This window comes from Trichosurus vulpecula, chromosome 7 (genome assembly GCF_011100635.1).
Source record: "Trichosurus vulpecula isolate mTriVul1 chromosome 7, mTriVul1.pri, whole genome shotgun sequence".
NCBI classification, from domain to species: Eukaryota; Metazoa; Chordata; class Mammalia; order Diprotodontia; family Phalangeridae; genus Trichosurus; species Trichosurus vulpecula.
Window position 1 is genome coordinate 88,913,241 of NC_050579.1, and position 18,174 is coordinate 88,931,414.

An 18,174-nucleotide genomic window follows, 5' to 3' on the forward strand; every position below is an offset into this window, starting at 1 on the left:
AGGAACAGAGTATAGGAGAAGAGGTTATAATATAGTTAGGGACACAAAACTAGCTAATACAAGAATTAATTGTATTCGACATTTTAAAAACTGCATTTGGGTTAAATAAAATTAGGTATATAAGAGTCCAATAAAGGGGTGTTGTGCACATGTGATCTGTTATTATCGTTTTCAGACCATTTTCAGATCATTTTCCTCCTGAGAGTATGGAAGGGTGAAATACCAGGTTTGGATACACAGAAGAAGAGGGACTGAAAGGGGAGGGAAAGTATGCCCGAGGAGTGGGACAGGTGACAAACTTTGCTTACTTCACGCTTTTACCTAGGGCTGCCACTGAGCAGATGACTGTTCTCATCTCTGAAAGAAATCAGCTGTGCTGCTAGATCTTGGGAGGAAGCCCTTTCCCTGGCAGACAGTGTTGATGCACCAGAAGAAAGAGCAGTAAAAGCAGATGTCATTGGAGGTGAAGTACCGCTACCATTCATTAAGAAAGATGGATATTTCAGTAGGAGGGAGGGCATAATTAAAGGACTATCAGGTTACTACACAGGAGAGGGCTAACAGCCAGTGCTATGATTCAGATTTCCAAGGAACCAATGAAAAATTCATCCATTCGTTCAACAGGCATTTATTAAGTGTTTACTATTTGTAAAGCACTAGGCACTGGGAAATCAAAGTAAAAAAAATGAAACAGTTCCTGCCCTCAAAAGCTTATTTTCCTTTGAGGAAACTCACAACTATCTCTGCATAGAAAATTGAGGGGCAGCTAGGTGGCACAGTGAGTAGAGCACCGGCCCTGGAGTCAGGAGGACCTGGGTTCAAATCTGACCTCAGACACTTGACATATTTACTAGCTGTGTGGCCTTGGGCAAGTCACTTAACCCCAATTGCTCTGCCCCCCCCCAAAAAAAAGAAAATCGAATCCAATATATGTACATAACAATGTCACACATTGCTCACTTTTCCCTACCACCAAACTTGTGGACACTGGGTTCACATGGATTCTAATTTCGTGAGGGGGAGAGGGGAAAGCTGACTGAAAGGAATCATTATCTTTCTTGTTGGCTCATTGTTCCGGCCCCAGAGTAAGTCTGAATAAAGCTTAGCTATGGCTCAGGTATAGGTAACTAGATCCCCAATTCTCACAAAAATACTCAACATATAACATGGGTCCTAAGTAGCCTTTATTTAAAGGACTCACCTGAGCCCCTGAATGAGGCTGAGTGAATTCAGAAATAAAAAGCCCATCCTTAGTGTATCCCCCTGGCTTCCCCCTCAGGTAAAGACTTTGGGGCTGCTAAATAAACATTTTCCTTATTCTACATTCATTTGCATCTCCACTGTCTAAACAACTTGCAGCAATATCATAGAGGTTGAACAGATCGATAGACATCTCTTCTTCTCCCATGATGTGGCTTCCTTCCTTCAGCAGCAGCAGCTGCAGCACAGTCATCTCCCTAAACTGCAGATTGTTGAGGAAGTCTCTCTGTGGGAAGCCAGTGCCTCAGTCTCTTGGGAACGAAAGGGTCCATTCTCAGGATCACACGTTTTTTGACTTCTGCTCAAAAAAGGAAAAAAAAAGGCAGATTGGAAAGCTGGAGGTCCAGCGAACAACCTGATGCAGAGAAGGGAGGGGGCTGTAGTTGGAAAGAAGAAATCCTTTCTCCCCTCTCCCACCTAATGGGCCAGTTTTGGAAGTACCAGGGAGATACTCTAATTATACATAATAATAGAGGTGCAACTCTCCTAATGAAAGTATGTCTCCCTGACTCTTGGTTACCATTTTACCTAGGAGGAAGTCCAAGTGACTAGAGCGGAATTCAGAGGAATTCCCCGTGTCCTCTCTCAGTAAGGAGGGATTAGGGTAGTTACCTTCCTGGGAGGTGTCCTTCTGATAAAGGCCCATACCTAAAATCCCATTCTGGCCATTTTGTCATCTGCCTGGCTTCTCTTGAGTTGGACCAGCTCCTTCAGTGCTACAACTATATTATTACCCTACAGCAGATCAAAGGAAATGTATTCATTTAACTTTGGAGCTCCTGCCCTGAGGCTGTTGTCTTAAATTGAGGGCTCAATGTGTGCTTACTTAGCCCAATATAATCCTATGGGATCTCCCACCACACTCCACAGGCCCAGAGATCATCTTCCTATCTGCCTAGCTCCTGAAGGGGTATTACTGCACACCCCACCTTTTTTTAATTACCACAGTAATTAAATCAATAATCATCTTGCCCCATAGAAGAACTGATCCTCCAGAACCTTATACCCCCAAGACTACCACTCCGCCATAGTAGTTATCTCTTCTTATTAGAATACAAATACCTGGAGGGCAAAAATTGTCTCACTTTTAGTGTCTGGCCAGTAGTAAGCCCTTAAATGAATGGTTTTTGATTCATTCATTCATACCTTCATTGTGATGAATTATCAAATGAGATCGTAGGAGATTTTTGTGGAAGTAGAAGAGTCAAAGAACTCCCTCCCTAAAGCTATTCTTAAACTTTAAAAATGCAAATTGTAAGTCAGCCCTTCAATTATCTCTAGCCCTATAGGCAGTCCTGGAGGTGGGGCAGAGAGGAAGAGTCAACTTCTACTTTCGCTTTCAGTGATTTAAATTTTGCTGTTCTATTTCTGAGTAGGTATAAACTCTCCTCAAAAACCTCTCATGTTCACTTCCACAAACATTAATAAAATGCCCACTTTGTTCAAGGCACTTTCCTCTACCATCTTCTTCCTCTAACGTATAGGGTTGCAAGGATAGTAAGACGTTCTCTGAAGTGCCTTAAGTTCCTTGGACATAATATGAGAATTTCCACAATGGGTTGACCACAGGCCCTGGAATCAGAGGACCTGAGTTCAAATTCCATTTTGGTCGATTAGATCTAAGTGACTTCAGCAAGTTATTTAACACCTCTGGCCTTCAAAATAATAGACATTTGCATAATTCAATATCATGCAAATAAATTATGCCTCACAGGTACTTTCCTGTTCTAGTGCAATAATTCTATGGTCTTAGATTTTCTGCACTCAGGAAGTATATGTTTTTACTGGAGGATATAGCTTATTTATTTCCAAAAATTAGATGCTAATTTTCTTCACAAATCTGTTCTTTGATATAGCAAAGTAGAATTTAGAGTTGTTCAGGACTATCTTTTCTAAACTCCTGATTTTTCAAATGAAAAAACTGAATATTGAAGAATTCAAGGGCCTTGCCCAAGGTTATACTTGGTAGAGTTGAGGTTTAGGAGTGCTGGGACCCTGAAATTGTGAAACACGGGTCCTGCCCTAATGAATTTGAACCAAGCTTTCTTTCAGCCAAAGAAAAACAAAGTTTATTAAAAATCCACCATTTTGGCCAGACTCTTAAGGAATCTCAGCATTGGCTAGACTCTAAGGAAACTGAACACTGGTAATGCTAATGTAAGAGGGCCAGATTGATATCTGAGCACTTTCGCGGAGGCCTAGAAGGATCTTACATACAGAAAGACTGTGGAGGGATCTAGGGTTGGCCAAGTAGTTTGGGGTGATTGGAAGAGAGGGTCTAGGGAGGATGTTGATGGGAGGGGCCATAGGCTCTGGTGACTGGAGGTAGGAGTCCAGGAACTAAGGTAGGATTAAGGGTGGCCAGTAGCCATAGGAGATCTGGAGATAACAGACAATGCAGGGATAGCTTAGGTTAAGGGTAACAGAGAATTGGGCATAGCAATAATGAAAGGCTTTTAGCCTCAGGCAAATGCCGGATCAAGTGGGGAAATCCAAGGAGAGTTCAAGGGCCTATAGACAAATGGGACCCAAATTCTTTTGGGGAAAGGGACAAAGGTCTAGGCTTGGGCCCTTATGGTCATTAGATAGGTTTCTGACATCAATCCCAGTGGATTTTCCGTTGGACCAGTGGTTCCCATTTATAATAACCCAAGTAGTTTGTGCTTTAAAAAATCATTAATGGTACCTTAGGTAGTAAATAATTTTAAAGAATATTATAAGTATTATATTAAATTACTCCAGGATCACAAAACATTTTGTATTTTTTTTTTGTTATTGCTGTTGTTGCTATGTTATTGTGCTGGTGGTTGTTGTTATTGAAAAGAGTTAGTGGAACAAAAAAGGTTGTGAACCGTTTCTGCTGTTCAGTTGTTTCAGGCATGTCTGGCTCTTTATGAGCCCCTGTATGGTTTTCTTGGCAAAGATACCACAATGGTTGGCCATTTCCTTCTCGGGCTTACTTCACAGATGAGGAAACTAAGTCAAACAGCATTGAGTGAGTTGCCCAGACTCACACAGCTAGTAAATGTCTGAGGCCAGATTTGAACTCAGAAAGATCAGCCTTCCTGACTTTAGGCCTGGTACTCTATATACTGTACCATCTAAGTGCCCTGTAAACAATGATGCTGATTACGTTTAGCATCCAGTGCTTCCCCCTTCTAAACTAGCTGTGTCTTCCCATCATGCACTTGTGAAGAGGTAGCTAGGTGGTACAGTGAACAGAACTCTGGACCTGGGGTCAGGAAGATCTGAATTCGAATCAAGCCTCAGATGTTTACTAACTCTGTGACCCTGGGTAAGTCACCTAACCTCTTTCAGCCTCAGTTTCCTCAATGAACAATAGGTCTGATAAGAGAAATGGGTATGATATGGGTATGATTTCCAGGTTTGTCGAGCGGATCAAATGAGAGAATATCTGAAAAGGGTTTAGCGCAGTGCCTGACACATAGTAGGTACTTAGTAAATGCTTTGTTCTTTCCCTCCTTTTTGAATCCCAATTTAAAACCCAAGGTAAGATGTTACCTTATTTGTTTTTAAAGCGTGTTGTTATTGATTGACTATCTACAGCATCTCCCAGGAAGGGAAAATGGCTGGAAGAGAATGGATGAAAAGATGCTTCATTAAGGGCAGTTTTCAGGAGGGAAATCAACTATAAGTTCTATAAAGTCTCAGAAATAAAGTTAAAGGGACCAATTCAAAACATATTTGTTAAGCAACTTCTATGTATAAGGTATTGTGCTAGGGGTGGGAGTTGGCAGGGGGTGGGAAGAGGGTGGGATATGAAGATGAAGAAAGAAATGATACAATCCCAGACATCAAGCATAAGGCCAATCTGTAAGTGAAAGATCTTTCTCACTCATTGAATAGGTCTCAGGTGAAGTCAACAAGGGAGGCCTGATTAGAGTCAGGCCCATACCCTTTCACTAACTAGGTGTGAGGTCCCACACCTTTTTGCTAAGTAGGCTGTGAGCCCTCAGGGCCCTGAACAGGGTATAAGAGCTCTGAGATTGGTGTTTTGCCTTTGGGGACACACTCATTGAAAGAGTTTTGGTGGCAAGACTCTGGGTAAGCTGTTGAAGCAATCCCCCAGCTTTGAAAACCCAGATGTTGGTGCTTTTCTGGTAACTATATATTGTGATTTGGTTAGATGGAAATGCTGATCTGTTTATATTGATTCTGTTTGTAATTTCTGTTTTCATTTGCTCTGAAGTTCGGGGTGCTGACTTTCCCCCCTGAACTAAGTGAATAATATATGTATGTTTAATTAAAGTGAGATCGTTAACCCCTTAAAGTTGCTTTCCATAGAAAAGGAGAGCAAAGAAGCTGTGCTAGAAGCCTTCCTGTGTGCGTTTGTTGTTGGCCTTTCACCCTCACAACACCTGCTAGCAGCATTGTTGTTACATCAAGTAGCATTCTCCTTTCAGACATGGTAGAATGGAAGGGCCCTGAGATCAGTAGTTATCAGTTTTGGCATCATGGATTCATGATGAAAATGTTAACTGGGGGGAAAAGGTAAACCAGTGCAGTCTTTTTAGATGTTAAAATATGCATTGGTTACATCTCAAAAGATCTGTTGTGTTTGCTATTTTCAATGGGATTGGGTCCAAAGTCAATTTTGCTTTCCTCTAACCCAGTGTTCCAACCCCTTGTTCTCCATGGCAAACACTTAGGGTAAAACAAAACTTATGTTACCAAAAGTCCTTGCTTCTTAAAAACTTATAAACTTATAAAAGTAACCATTATTTTTCTTTGTTTCTTGTTCCTGCCTTCCCCAGCTTCCCCTCTTCTCTAGCTCCATGCCCCCTGTCTCCTGAATTGTTTAATACAACAGGTGTTGAGACCTTGGATAGCAGAGAGGTAGGAGACAGAAAATGGTATTTCATTTACTCTTCCATATAACAATTTGGGTTGAGAATCATTGTCTTAAACTATCACATTTTCAAATAGATTTATATATAAACATATTTTTTTTTAAATTAGGAATTAAAGAAAGAAAATGATTTCTGTTAGTCCAGTGGTAACAAATAAGAAACGTCGTTGTTTTCAAGTAGTAAATAATGGGCTCTAAGTATAAAATTATTTGTTAACTCATTTCCCCAGGTGGGTTGGTTATAACTTGAATTTCTTATATTGTCTTTTTGGAGAAGATGAAGAGGTATAAACTGGATGATAGTACAGTTAGGTGAATTCAGGGAACTATGCTCGGTGCTGGAGTAAACCAAAACCAAAACCAAACCAAACCATCCCTACTCTCAGGGCAGGGAGTAGAGGACAAGAAAATCAAACCAAACTGACACAAAAGTAGATTTAAAAGTACCTTCTATAGGAAAGGAAGGAGTAGTGCTGATGGTCTGGCTCTCTCTTATCTCATCCAGCTTGCGAATGCATCGTCAGCCAGCCACTCATGGCCTTGATCTCACTGCTGATTTTCTCCAAGTTTTGATGGGTATGCTTTGTTTTTGACCTGGACCAATACATCCCTCCTTAGGGATCATGCTTCCAAATACTCAATAAAAGTGTGTACACTTGATTGACTTGCTGTTCAGAACCCCCAAACTCAAGCAATACAACAGTGTCAACCTCCCTTGTAGCAGGAATTACAGACGTGAACCACACCTGGCCCAAGTCAAAGTTTGAAGGAAGCTAGGTATCTCAGAAAGCAGGGAGGAAGAGGGAGTTCCAAGCATGGGGGAGAGCCTGTATAGAGGAATAGAGATGAGAGGTGGGATATCATGTATGGGGAAACAACATTTAGGCCAATTTACCTGGGACACAGATTGCTTGAAGGAGAGTAATATTCCATTAACCTGGAGGTGTAGGTTAGAGCTAAGTTTTATGAAGGGTTTTAGATAGCAGACAAAACAATTTGTATTTTATCCTAGAGCGGTGTTTCATAAGCTAGAGTACATGGACCCCCAAGGGATTGGTAGATGGATTTCAAGGAGTCTGTGAACTTGGATGGGGAAAAAAAAATGCCTCTTTATTTTCGCTAACCTCTAATGGAGACTCAGCATTTCCTTCAATAGTGAATGTAGGTCAACAAAGATTATTCTGAGAAGAATCACCAGATTGCTAAAGGGGATCCATGACACACAAAGAAATTTAAAGAACCCTTGTCCTCAGGAGAATGGAGAACACTGGAACTTCATAGGCAGAATAAGAACATGTGCAGATATGTGCTTTATAAGTATTATTTTGGCAGCTCTGTGGAAGATGGATTGGCAAGAGGAGCATCTGGATGCAGGGAGATGATTTTGGAGGCTATTGAAATAGCCCAGGAAAGAGGTGATGAGGTCAGGTTGTACCTGTGAGTTAAAACAAAGGGACAGATGTAAGTGTTATGGTAATTTTTGCTGTTCTTCTCTTTTGGAATGCTAAGGCCATCAAGTGCTTTTAATGAGCCTTGCCTTTGTTTGAATGGGGCAGGTAAAGTGGGATCCTTTTGTCTTTTGTAGTGCTTCTCAGCACTGAGGTAATCAAGTACCTTTGATGAGTCTTGCCTTTCAAATGTAATGACAAGCAAAATGGGACTTTTTGCTGTTTTTTTGTTTGAGTGTTTCTCAGCCCTGAGGTAATCAAGTGCCCCAGGGCCCTGAGACTTGTATGTAAGATCTGAGGTTGGCATTTTGTTTTGGGGGCACACTCATTGAAAGAGTGTTGGTGACAAGACTCTGGGCAGCCATGGAAGCAGCACCCCTGGCTTTGAAAACCCAGATGTTGGTGCTTCTCTCTGGTAACTATGTATATATTGTGATTTGGTCAGACAGATAAAAGCCTGCCTGTTGATCTGTTTGTAATTTCTCTGAAGTTCAGGGTGCTGGCTTTCCCCCCTGAACTAAGTGAATGGTGTATGTATGTTTAATTAAAGTAAGATTGTTAACCCCTTAAAGTTGCTTTCCTTAGAAAAGCAGATCAAAGGACCTGTGCTAGCAGCCCTCCTGTGTGCCCTTGTTGGTCTTGTTTTTGGTCTTTTGCCTCCACAGCAGCTGCTAGCAACATTGTTGTTACAGCAAGAGATATTGTTATTTCAATGGGATCAAGAGTACAAATGGAGGACTGGCCATGGCAAGGGGGTGGGGCCGCCTCTTCATCAGAGACTAGAATAAATTAGGAGAGAATGGAGTTTAAAAGGAATTTTGAGATGAGAAGTAGGGAGAAGAACATGGTCCTTTATTTTCTCAGTGAGATTTTCTTTTGAGAGGGAGAGGGGAGGTGGAGTAGAAGACTTGAGAGAGGAGAAGGATTGGATCTAATACACTATAGTGTAGAGTCTCACTGTGGAGAGTCTGAAAAATAGCATCCGTTAGGAAAGAAATGCCTTGCATGAGTGAGGGCCCAGTTAAAATTAGAGACCATACACTTGCAGTGAACCTAATCAGCATGGCTGTATGACTTCTTCTATCACCACTTAGCGGGATGTTGAGTAGGAAGGGAGATGGTTTTTAAATCTTGCCTCTTAAATTTAGTTGTAGTGATACCCTGGGCAATTCATTAAAACTTTCTCAGAACCTCAGTAAAACAAAGGAGTGGAACCAGATGGTCTCTAAGATTACTTCTAGCTCTGCAAATAGCGCTGGGCTTGTATTCAAGAGACCTAAGTCCAACTCTTGGCTCCTACCATAAGCTTCAATTTTTGTCACATTTAAAATGAGAACACTTTTCCTACCTTTCAGGATGGTAGGTAAAGTACTTTGTAGACTTCAAATCTGGCATTTTTATTATTAATATTAGATGTGTCTTGCTATGTAACTTTAGATAGTGACTTTTAATATTTCTTTGTTCTCTTTTGAACAGTCTGCTTAAGGATGAAAAGCTCTACAAGGCTGGACCCCAGTCATGGGTGGAAGCTCTCTCAGCTTCTCGATGAACTGCAACGAGTCCATCGAGATGATGTTAAACTTTATACCTCAGGACACCTGAATCCTAATAAACTCTTCAATCCCCCTAGGCCCACACGTTTCTGGTCTGGTTCCCTTGGGCCAATAAGCAAGAGGACTGTACCAAAAGATCAATTTGATGAGAAATCAGCAAAGATGGAAGATGCTTTGTCTGAATTTGCCATCAAAACTGCTCTGGTCTCAGATGCTTCTGATCGTCCTGGCTTCTTGAAGATTCTGGATGCTCAACCACAAAGTGGTTTACTTCCTAGCCTTCCAATCTCTGATATAGCACTTGAACAAAAACTGAAAGAAGAGAGAAAAAAACTACACGATGAAATGTTTAAGAAAGACCTCAAATTGCCGGAGCTCCGACTGCTGAAGTATAAAACAGGCAAAAACAGTCGCCAGTGCCTTTCTTCTTCTAGAGATGAATACCAATTTATTAGCTCCTATTTGTCTGGTGTGACTAAAAGGGATAAGTTTCTTAAGTTTTTACAATTTGAAAAGGATGTGGTGGCGAAGCAAGATCTTGTCGAAAGTGATTTCACTGGGGCCAAGGTCGCAGTAAGCCATGAAAAGAAGTTGGAACAGGTAAGGAATCTTATCGTGTGCCCCTGTGGCATCACTCCAAAGCTTTAGGGTAACTTACACTTGTGTGATGTTGGAAATTGGACCAAGTCTGACATTTGCTAGTTATGTGATGATGGACAAGCTACTTAACCTCTCTTTGTGTCAGGTTTTCCATCCAGAAATAATGGAAATAATAATATTTGTAGTCCCTACCTTGCAGAGTGGTTAGGCTCAGATAATGGATATAAAAATACTTGTGAAATTTAAAGATATTATATGAATGCCTCTTCTTATGCTCTCCCCCTTTCTTGTTTTTCGTGCTTTTTTGTTGCCATTCTTTTTTCCTACTTCTCATCCTTCTTCCTTTTCTTCCCCCCCAACCTGCTTCATTCTCCTCTACTTCCTTCTCCTCTACCACTGCCACCAAATAAAATTGGCATGGAATATCTACCTATATTGATGGCTGCTGAATATGCTTTCAAATCTTTCTCAGTTGGTGTTCATTAGCAATATCTTCAATTATTACTACTATTAAATTATCAATAACTCAGAAGGCATAGGGTAGCATTTGGATTATTTCTATAAATACCTTATGCTCCAGTTTCTTTCATTTAGCAGTATAGTGGCAAGGAATCCTTGCAGTTGATTTATTAAGTACCTACCACATATCAGGCACTATGCTAGACCCTGGCCATACAATGACAAATAATGAATGGTACTTGCTCTTAAGTAGCTTATATTCTATTATAACACCAAGCAATGTCATTTCCCTTTACCTCAAGTCGTTTAATGATTTTAGGTACATCCTTTTACCTTAGCTCCCTTCCCCCTTCTCCCCCCGCCAAAAGTTCTGGATTTGAATTTCTGCAGCAGTGACTTCTCATGACCCGTGTATTTAGGGGACTTGGTGATGAGAAGATTGAATTGATCCTATATCATTGATTTATTTATCCTATTTACAACCAATTGATTTTGTCCTGTAACTACTTAAGTCACGATTTTTTTGTCTCTGTACTTGGTTCAGAATTCAGCTGATCTATTATGGGTTGAGTTTAAAAATCCAGCTTTCCTGCTAATCACTGATCTATTCTTGCCTCAAGGAATTTAGTTGACCTTGAGGGTTGCATGTGAACCCAAGGAAATTGGGTCTTGTGTCTTTATACCACCAAGCTATCCTTCAGTGATGTCTGCTTTGCTGTCCAAAGTCTGGCCCACTGTCTTGAACCTGGACTCCGAAGAGAGAAAGAGGGGGTCATTGCTAGCCCCTGTTACCAAACTTCCAACCAATCATATTGTTCCTTATGCTTCATTTCTATAACCAAACACATTGTCTTTAATCTCATGATATATATCATCTACCTTGTTCTGTTCTTTGTTCTGTATTTCCCAAAAGCGATTAAATGGGAACTCTCCTTTTACTTGGGGTCTTTGGCATAAATGGAGGCAAGCTATTGACCTATTTATTGACAGACAGCGTGTCCCTGTTAATAAATGTTATCCTCCTTGGAGAAATGTGCCTCAGTTTACCTCCTTGTTAAATTTCACTTGCTACAGTTGCAATCCAGGCTTAACTAGTGCAAACAGCACTAAAGGACAAACAGAATAAAGGAAATTTGGAAATTGCCAAAGGCGACTTCCGGGGGTGGAGCCAAGATGGCAGCTGGAAAGCAGGGATTAGCGTGAGCTCCCCACCGAGTCCCTCCAAAAACCTATAAAAATGGCTCTGAACCAATTCTAGAACTGCAGAACTCACAAAACAGCAGAGGGAAACAGGGCTCCAGCCCAGGACAGCCTGGATGGTCTCTGGGTGAGGTCTATCCCACGTGGAGCTGGGAGCTGGGAGCTGGGAACGGAGCAGAGTGCAGCCCAGCATAAGCAGCACGGACCAACCAGACCAGGAGCCTGGTGGAACAGTCCCTAGCGCTCTGAATCAGTGAGCTGCGGCAGTTACCAGACTTCTCAACCCACAAACACCAAAGACAGTGGAGAAGGTTAGTGGGAAAACTTGCAGGAGTGGAAGATGGTCACGGTTCGGCCACCGCCCCCCCTCCCCGGGCAGCAGAGGTGGGGCAGCTACAGCTGCTGTTGCTTCCTGCCCCAGGCCCACCTGGTGGGAGGAATTAAGTGGCTGATCAGAGCAGGATTGCACAGCCTGCTGAAGATCTAAGCCCAGTCTGGGTTGGGGGTTCTTGGGAAGGAGGAGTGCTGGTGCGGCAGACCTGGCACATCCCCCCCAAACGTGGAACATAGAACTCTTTAGTCTACAAGCAGTGTCATACCCCACTGAAAAACTCACGGGTCAAGTTAGTTGGTTGGGAATATGGCCAGGCAATGAAAACACACCCAGATTCAGTCTCAGACTTTGGATATTTTCTTTGGTGACAAAGAAGACCAAAACATACAGCCTAAAGAAGTCAACAAAGTGTAAGAGCCTACACCAAAAGCCTCCAAGAAGAACATGAACTGGTCCCAGGCCATGGAAGAGCTCAAAAAGGATTTAGGAAAGCAAGTTAGAGAAGTAGAGGAAAAATTGGGAAGAGAAATGAGAAGGATGCAAGAAAACCATGAAAAACAAGTCAATGACTTGCTAAAGGAGACCCAAAAAAATACTGAAAAATACACTGAAGAAAACACCACCTTAAAAAATAGACTAACTCAAATGGCAAAAGAGCTCCAAAAATCCAATGAGGAGAAGAATGCCTTGAAAGGCAGAATTAGCCAAATGGAAAAGGAGGTCCAACGGACCACTGAAGAAAATACTACCTCAAAAATTAGATTGGAGCAAGTGGAAGCTAGTGACTTTATGAGAAATCAAGTTATTATAAAACAGAACCAAAGGAATGAAAAAAATGGAAGACAATGTGAAATATCTCATTGGAAAAACCACTGACCTGGAAAATAGATCCAGGAGAGATAATTTAAAAATTATTGGACTACCTGAAAGCTATGATCAAAAAAGAGCCTAGATATCATCTTTCAAGACATTATCAAGGAGAACTGCCTTGATATTCTAGAGCCACAGGGCAAAATAGAAATTGAAAGAATCCATCGATCGCCTCCTCAAATAGATCCCAAAAAGCAATCTCCTAGGAATATTGTTGCCAAACTCCAGAGCTCCCAGATCAAGGAGAAAATACTGCAAGCAGCCAGAAAGAAACAATTTGAGTATTGTGGAAACACAATCAGAATAACTCAAGATCTGGCAGCTTCTACATTAAGAGATCGAAGGGCTGGGAATACGATATTCCGGAGGTCAAGGGAGCTAGGACTAAAACCTAGAATCATCTACCCAGCAAAACTGAGTATCATGCTCCAAGGCAAAATATTGACTTTCAATAAAATAGAGGACTTTCAAGCTTTCTCAGTGAAAAGACCAGAGCTGAATAGAAAATTTGAATTTCAAACACAAGAATCAAGAGAAGCATGAAAAGATAAACAAGAAAGAGAAATCATAAGGGACTTACTAAAGTTGAACTGTTTTGTTTACATTCCTACATAGAAAGATGATGTATATGATTCATGAAACCTCAATATCATAGTAGCTGAAAGGAATATGCATATACATATATGTTTATGTATATATGTGTAAGTGAATGTGCATGTATGTACATATGTGTGTGTGCATATATATATATGTATGTATATATATATATATATATATATATATACAGAGAGAGAGAGAGAGACAGAGAGAGAGAGAGAGAGAGAGAGAGAGGGAGAGGGAGAGAGAGACTGAGAGAGAGTGGACACAAGGTGAGTTGAAGATGAAGGGAAGATATCTAAAAGAAATAAAATCAAATTAAGGGATGAGAGAGGAATATATTGAGAGAGGGAGATGGGGGAGATAGAATGGGGTAAATTATCTCGCATAAAAGTGGCAAGAAAAAGCAGTTCTGTAGGAAGGGAAGAGAAGTCAGGTGAGGGGGAATGAGTGAATCTTGCTCTCATCAGATTTGACCTGAGGAGGGAATACCATACATACTCAATTGGGTATCTTACCCCACAGGAAAGAAGAGGGAAGAAGATAAAAAAGGGGGGGATGATGGAGGGAAGGGCAGATGGAGGTGGAGGTAATCAAAAACAAACACTTTGGAAAGGGGACAGGGTCAAGGGAGAAAATTCAATAAAGGGGGATGGGTTGGGAAGGAGCAAAATATAGTTAGATTTTCACAACACGAGTGTTGTGGAAGGATTATACATAATGATACACATGTGGCCTATGTTGAATTGCTTGACTTCTTAGGGAGGGTGGGTGGGAAGGGAAGAGGGGAGAGAATTTGGAACTCAAAGTTTTAAAAACAGATGTTCAAAAACAAAAAAAAGTTTTTGCATGCAACTAGAAAATAAGATACATAGGCAATGGGGCATAGAAATTTATCTTGCCCTACAAGAAAGGAAGGGAAAAGGGGATGGGAGGGGAGTTGGGTGACAGAAGGGAGGGCTGAATGGGGAACAGGGCAACCAGAATATGTGTCATCTTGGAGTGGTGGGGAGGGTAGAAATGGGGAGAAAATTTGTAATTCAAACTGTTGTGAAAATCAATGCTAAAACTAAATATGTTAAATAAATAAATTAAAAAAAGAATAAAGGAAATTTGAAAAGCCCTCTCGGAGATCATCTAGTCTAATTAGTTTCTGAGGACCACAGAAGTTAACTGACTGCCTTGGTAGATGGGATTTCTATACAGGAACTCTCTATACCAACCAAATCATGGGCTAGGTATAAAAACAACAACAACAAAAAATAAAACAAAAAGGTTACTCTTACATAGAATCACAATCTTAACAGAAGTTTCAGTCCATAGTGTTGAAGAGGCTCAAAATATAAAATGAAAGAGAAAAAGAAAAAGGAACAGAAAATAAGCTGTAGCTTAAGTAATGTCAAGCAAACATACAGGAAAGATAGTTTATAAAGTATAATTCAATGCATTTCAACTAACATTTGCTAATGACCTACTTTGAATGAAGCACTGAGGACACTTTTGTACTTTGATGGATCTATTATTTCTTCTGTAGATAGGCTTTTCAATAGGGCAGTTCATAATTTATCTATGTTGGCCCCACCTATGTGACTCTTGACCCTTTTGTCCATGTTATTTCATAAATCCTCCATCAGGGACTACCCAACATGCTGAGTGAGAGCCTTCCCCTAAGTCTCTTACCAGTGCATAGACACCACTAGGGTTATTTATCTCTCATATAAATGATCTACTTACTGTTGTAGTCATACAGCTCTCCAGTGGTATCATTTAGGTTGCTTCTCCTAAACAATTCTCCATCAGTAATATGTTGTAGCTTATTTCTTATCCCAGTGAATATACCTCTATATTTCTTGTGAGTGATCTTGCAATAATCCTGTGTCACTGCAAGAATTCTATTGTTAAATAGATGGGTTTGTTTCTAGGAGAAGCTTGCATACAAAGAGAAGCACTGCACAATTTTCCAAAGAGGATCTGGTCCTTTTTCTTCGTCTTCTTCTTTGTGGGCCCAGTTCTTTATCCATAGTGATGGTCCAAGATATATTTATTAATGGACCAGCTCTGTCAGTCTAACAGCCTATTCCTCACTGCATTGGCATTCCTTTTCTACTTGTTTGTTCTCTCTCTCTCTCTGTCTCTCTCTCTCTCTGTCTCTCTGTCTCTCTGTCTCTCTGTCTCTCTGTCTCTCTGTCTCTCTGTCTCTCTCTCTGTCTCTCTCTCTGTCTCTCTCTCTGTCTCTCTCTGTCTCTCTCTGTCTCTCTCTGTCTCTCTCTGTCTCTCTCTGTCTCTCTCTCTCTGTCTCTGTATTGTCAAGCTGAACTCTTTTGGGTCATTACAGATTTGATTTAGTAGCTTCTGCAGTGTTCAGGAGCTTAATGCAGTAAGCACAATTTAATCCACAAAATGGTGTCTCTGGAGCATCGCACTATTTTATAGGGAATCTCTCTTCCTTTTGGACTTTGTCCTGGACATCCTAAATAGTGGCAGCAATCACCTTTGGCGAGCATAGCTTTCCCTGTTTTATGCTTCCCTTGGTATTAATAATCAGAAAGTCACTGAACAACGTTATCTCTTAACCCATCTCTAATGAATCTGGTATGATTTTGACCTATGCATGAGAGAAAATTTCTTGGAGGAGAAATTTTACATGAGTATTTTGCTTACCAAATCAAATTTTTTTAAATAGTCAACAAACAATAAGCTAGGTGGCCTCTTGTGTATTATCTACAACTTTCTATCCGTGAGATTCAGATTCTGCTTCTAATATGTACTAGCCCTGTAACCAGGAGGAAGTTTATCACCCTCTCTGAAAGTCAGTTTTCTCATCAGATAAATGTAGATACTACAGATAAGTGTAGAAACTACATCAGAGGGCTATTGTAAGAATCATATGAGATAATCTATGTAAAATATTTTAAAACTTGAAACATTATATAGACATCTTCCATTATTATTGTCACCATAACTATTAGTATTGATTATATTTCTATACATACATAGTCTGCTATAGATTTTCATTTTTAAAAGCTTAGATATTGGTGACAGAAAGAAAAAAAATTGATAAGCCTTCCAGAGCTTGTATTCTTCCAAAAGATACAACATAGACATGATATTTGAGGAGCAAGAAAGCACTAACAAAATGGGATTGTGGGGGCAGGGAAGACCTCATGGCAGGCAGCGGCACTTCAGTTATGCTTTGAAGGAAGATAAGGATGTTCAGAGGTCAGAGATCAGCAGGAGCATATTCTAGGCACAGATGATGACCCCAGTCTAGTCTGAATAGAATATGGCATATATGTAAGGGGGTATGATGAAAAAAGACTAGAAAGGTAGGTTGGAGTGATATGGTGGGCATTAAATGCTATGCTGAGGGATTTGTATTTTGCTCTAGGGATAATAGTCAATCTTCAACATGGTAGAAAAGAAGAGGATTAAGAAATATTGAGACATAAGACGTCACTTGAGGTGTATAAGACTCTAATAGTTGAATTCAGAGCTGATTAATGACCTACAGTCATTCACATTTTTATGTCAGCTTGGTAGGTGGTGTTGAGCAGGGTACCCTAGGGACGTAGCCCTGGGGTATTCTGCTGTTCAACACTTTTATTAATGAATTGGATAAAGTGTCGATGACATGCTTAGCAAATTTAAATATGAAATACAGTTAACAAAACTAGCTAACATTTTGCATTAGAGAATCCAAAAGAGCTCAAAAAGTTGAAATGATTGGCTGATTCCAGTTAGTAGGTATAAATGTATATTCTTACACATATGTTCAATAGATCAGTTTTTGTAATACAAAATATGGAAGGTTATGGTTGGATAGCAACTAATTTAGAGAAAAAGATTTGGTCGTTTTAATATGAAACAAGCTCAACATAAGTCAACAGTGTGATGTGGCACCCAAGAGAACAAATAGCATCCTCCAATCCAGTCCAATAAATACTTACTAAAAGCCTGTGACATGCCAGACACTGTGCTAAGCTTTGGGGATACAATTTATAAAAAGAAAGATAGTCCCTGCCCGCAATGAGCTTATACTTTAAAGGGGAAATCAGTATACAAAAGGAGGCAGGAAAGAGGGGAGGGGGGAAGACCCTGGTGCTGGGGCATCTTTTTCCATGGAGTTGAAACTTGGCAGGTTAGTAGATGCAAAGCAGAGTGATCTGAGAGTCCAATTTCTGCCGTCTATAAAACAAGGCATTGTGAGGAGTTTGATTCTCTGCCCTCTACCCCTGCAGAGGGGAGAGGAGGCTAAGAGAGGCGGTGTCAGTTAGGCCAGAGTTAGCAGCATGGTAGTGAGTTTAGAAGCTATGAGCTTATCCTTGGAGGGGTAACTTGTTCCTTGGAGTTGAAACCAGGCAGGGCAGCAGATGGAAAATAAACAGGTTGCTTTAACAGAGAAATAGTGCCAAAAACTAGAAGGGTGATATACTATGTTTTCTGCAGACCTTGTATTGTGTTCCTCTCACATTTTAAGAAGCCCATTTTTTTTAGTTGGAGGTCATCCAGATGAAGGTGACCAAATTTGTAAATCACTTCAAGATTATACCATATGGGGATCAGGGCATTGAGATGGTATAGTCAATAGAATGTTGGACTTGAAGTCAAGAAGATCTGAGTTCAAATCTTGCCTCACTTAACTTCTGGGCAAGTCACTTAACTTTTCTCAGACTCAGTCTTCTCATCTGTAAAATGAGGCTAATAAAAACACTTACCTCAGTGGGTTGTGGTAAATAACATATGTAAAGCATTTGCAAACCTTAAAGCACTAAGTATTAGCTATTATCACATACTAGAACTGGAAATGTTTGGATAGAAGTATCTGAAGGGCTGCCAGAGAGATGAAAGAGATCTCCATCTTCTTGGCTTTAGAAAGCTTGTGCTCAGAAGCCATAGGTCAAAGTTGCAAAGAGGCAAAATTTAGCTCTATCTAAGGAAAAAACATCCTAACCAAAAGTGTTATCCAAAAGGGGACTGGACTGC

General features: G+C 40.5%; 1 protein-coding gene across 2 annotated transcripts in view; it reads left to right on the plus strand.

Moving 5' to 3' along the window:
• C7H6orf118 (chromosome 7 C6orf118 homolog) overlaps positions 1-18,174 on the plus strand; it is a 77,248-nt gene that overhangs the window by 12,825 nt on the left and 46,249 nt on the right. For both annotated transcript variants that reach the window (XM_036765843.1, XM_036765842.1), the window contains 3 exons: positions 326-463; positions 6,036-6,117; positions 9,055-9,731. In XM_036765843.1, coding sequence (XP_036621738.1) covers positions 9,066-9,731 — 666 coding nt within the window. In that variant the 5' untranslated portion in view covers positions 326-463; positions 6,036-6,117; positions 9,055-9,065. The remainder of the gene's footprint in view (positions 1-325; positions 464-6,035; positions 6,118-9,054; positions 9,732-18,174) is intronic.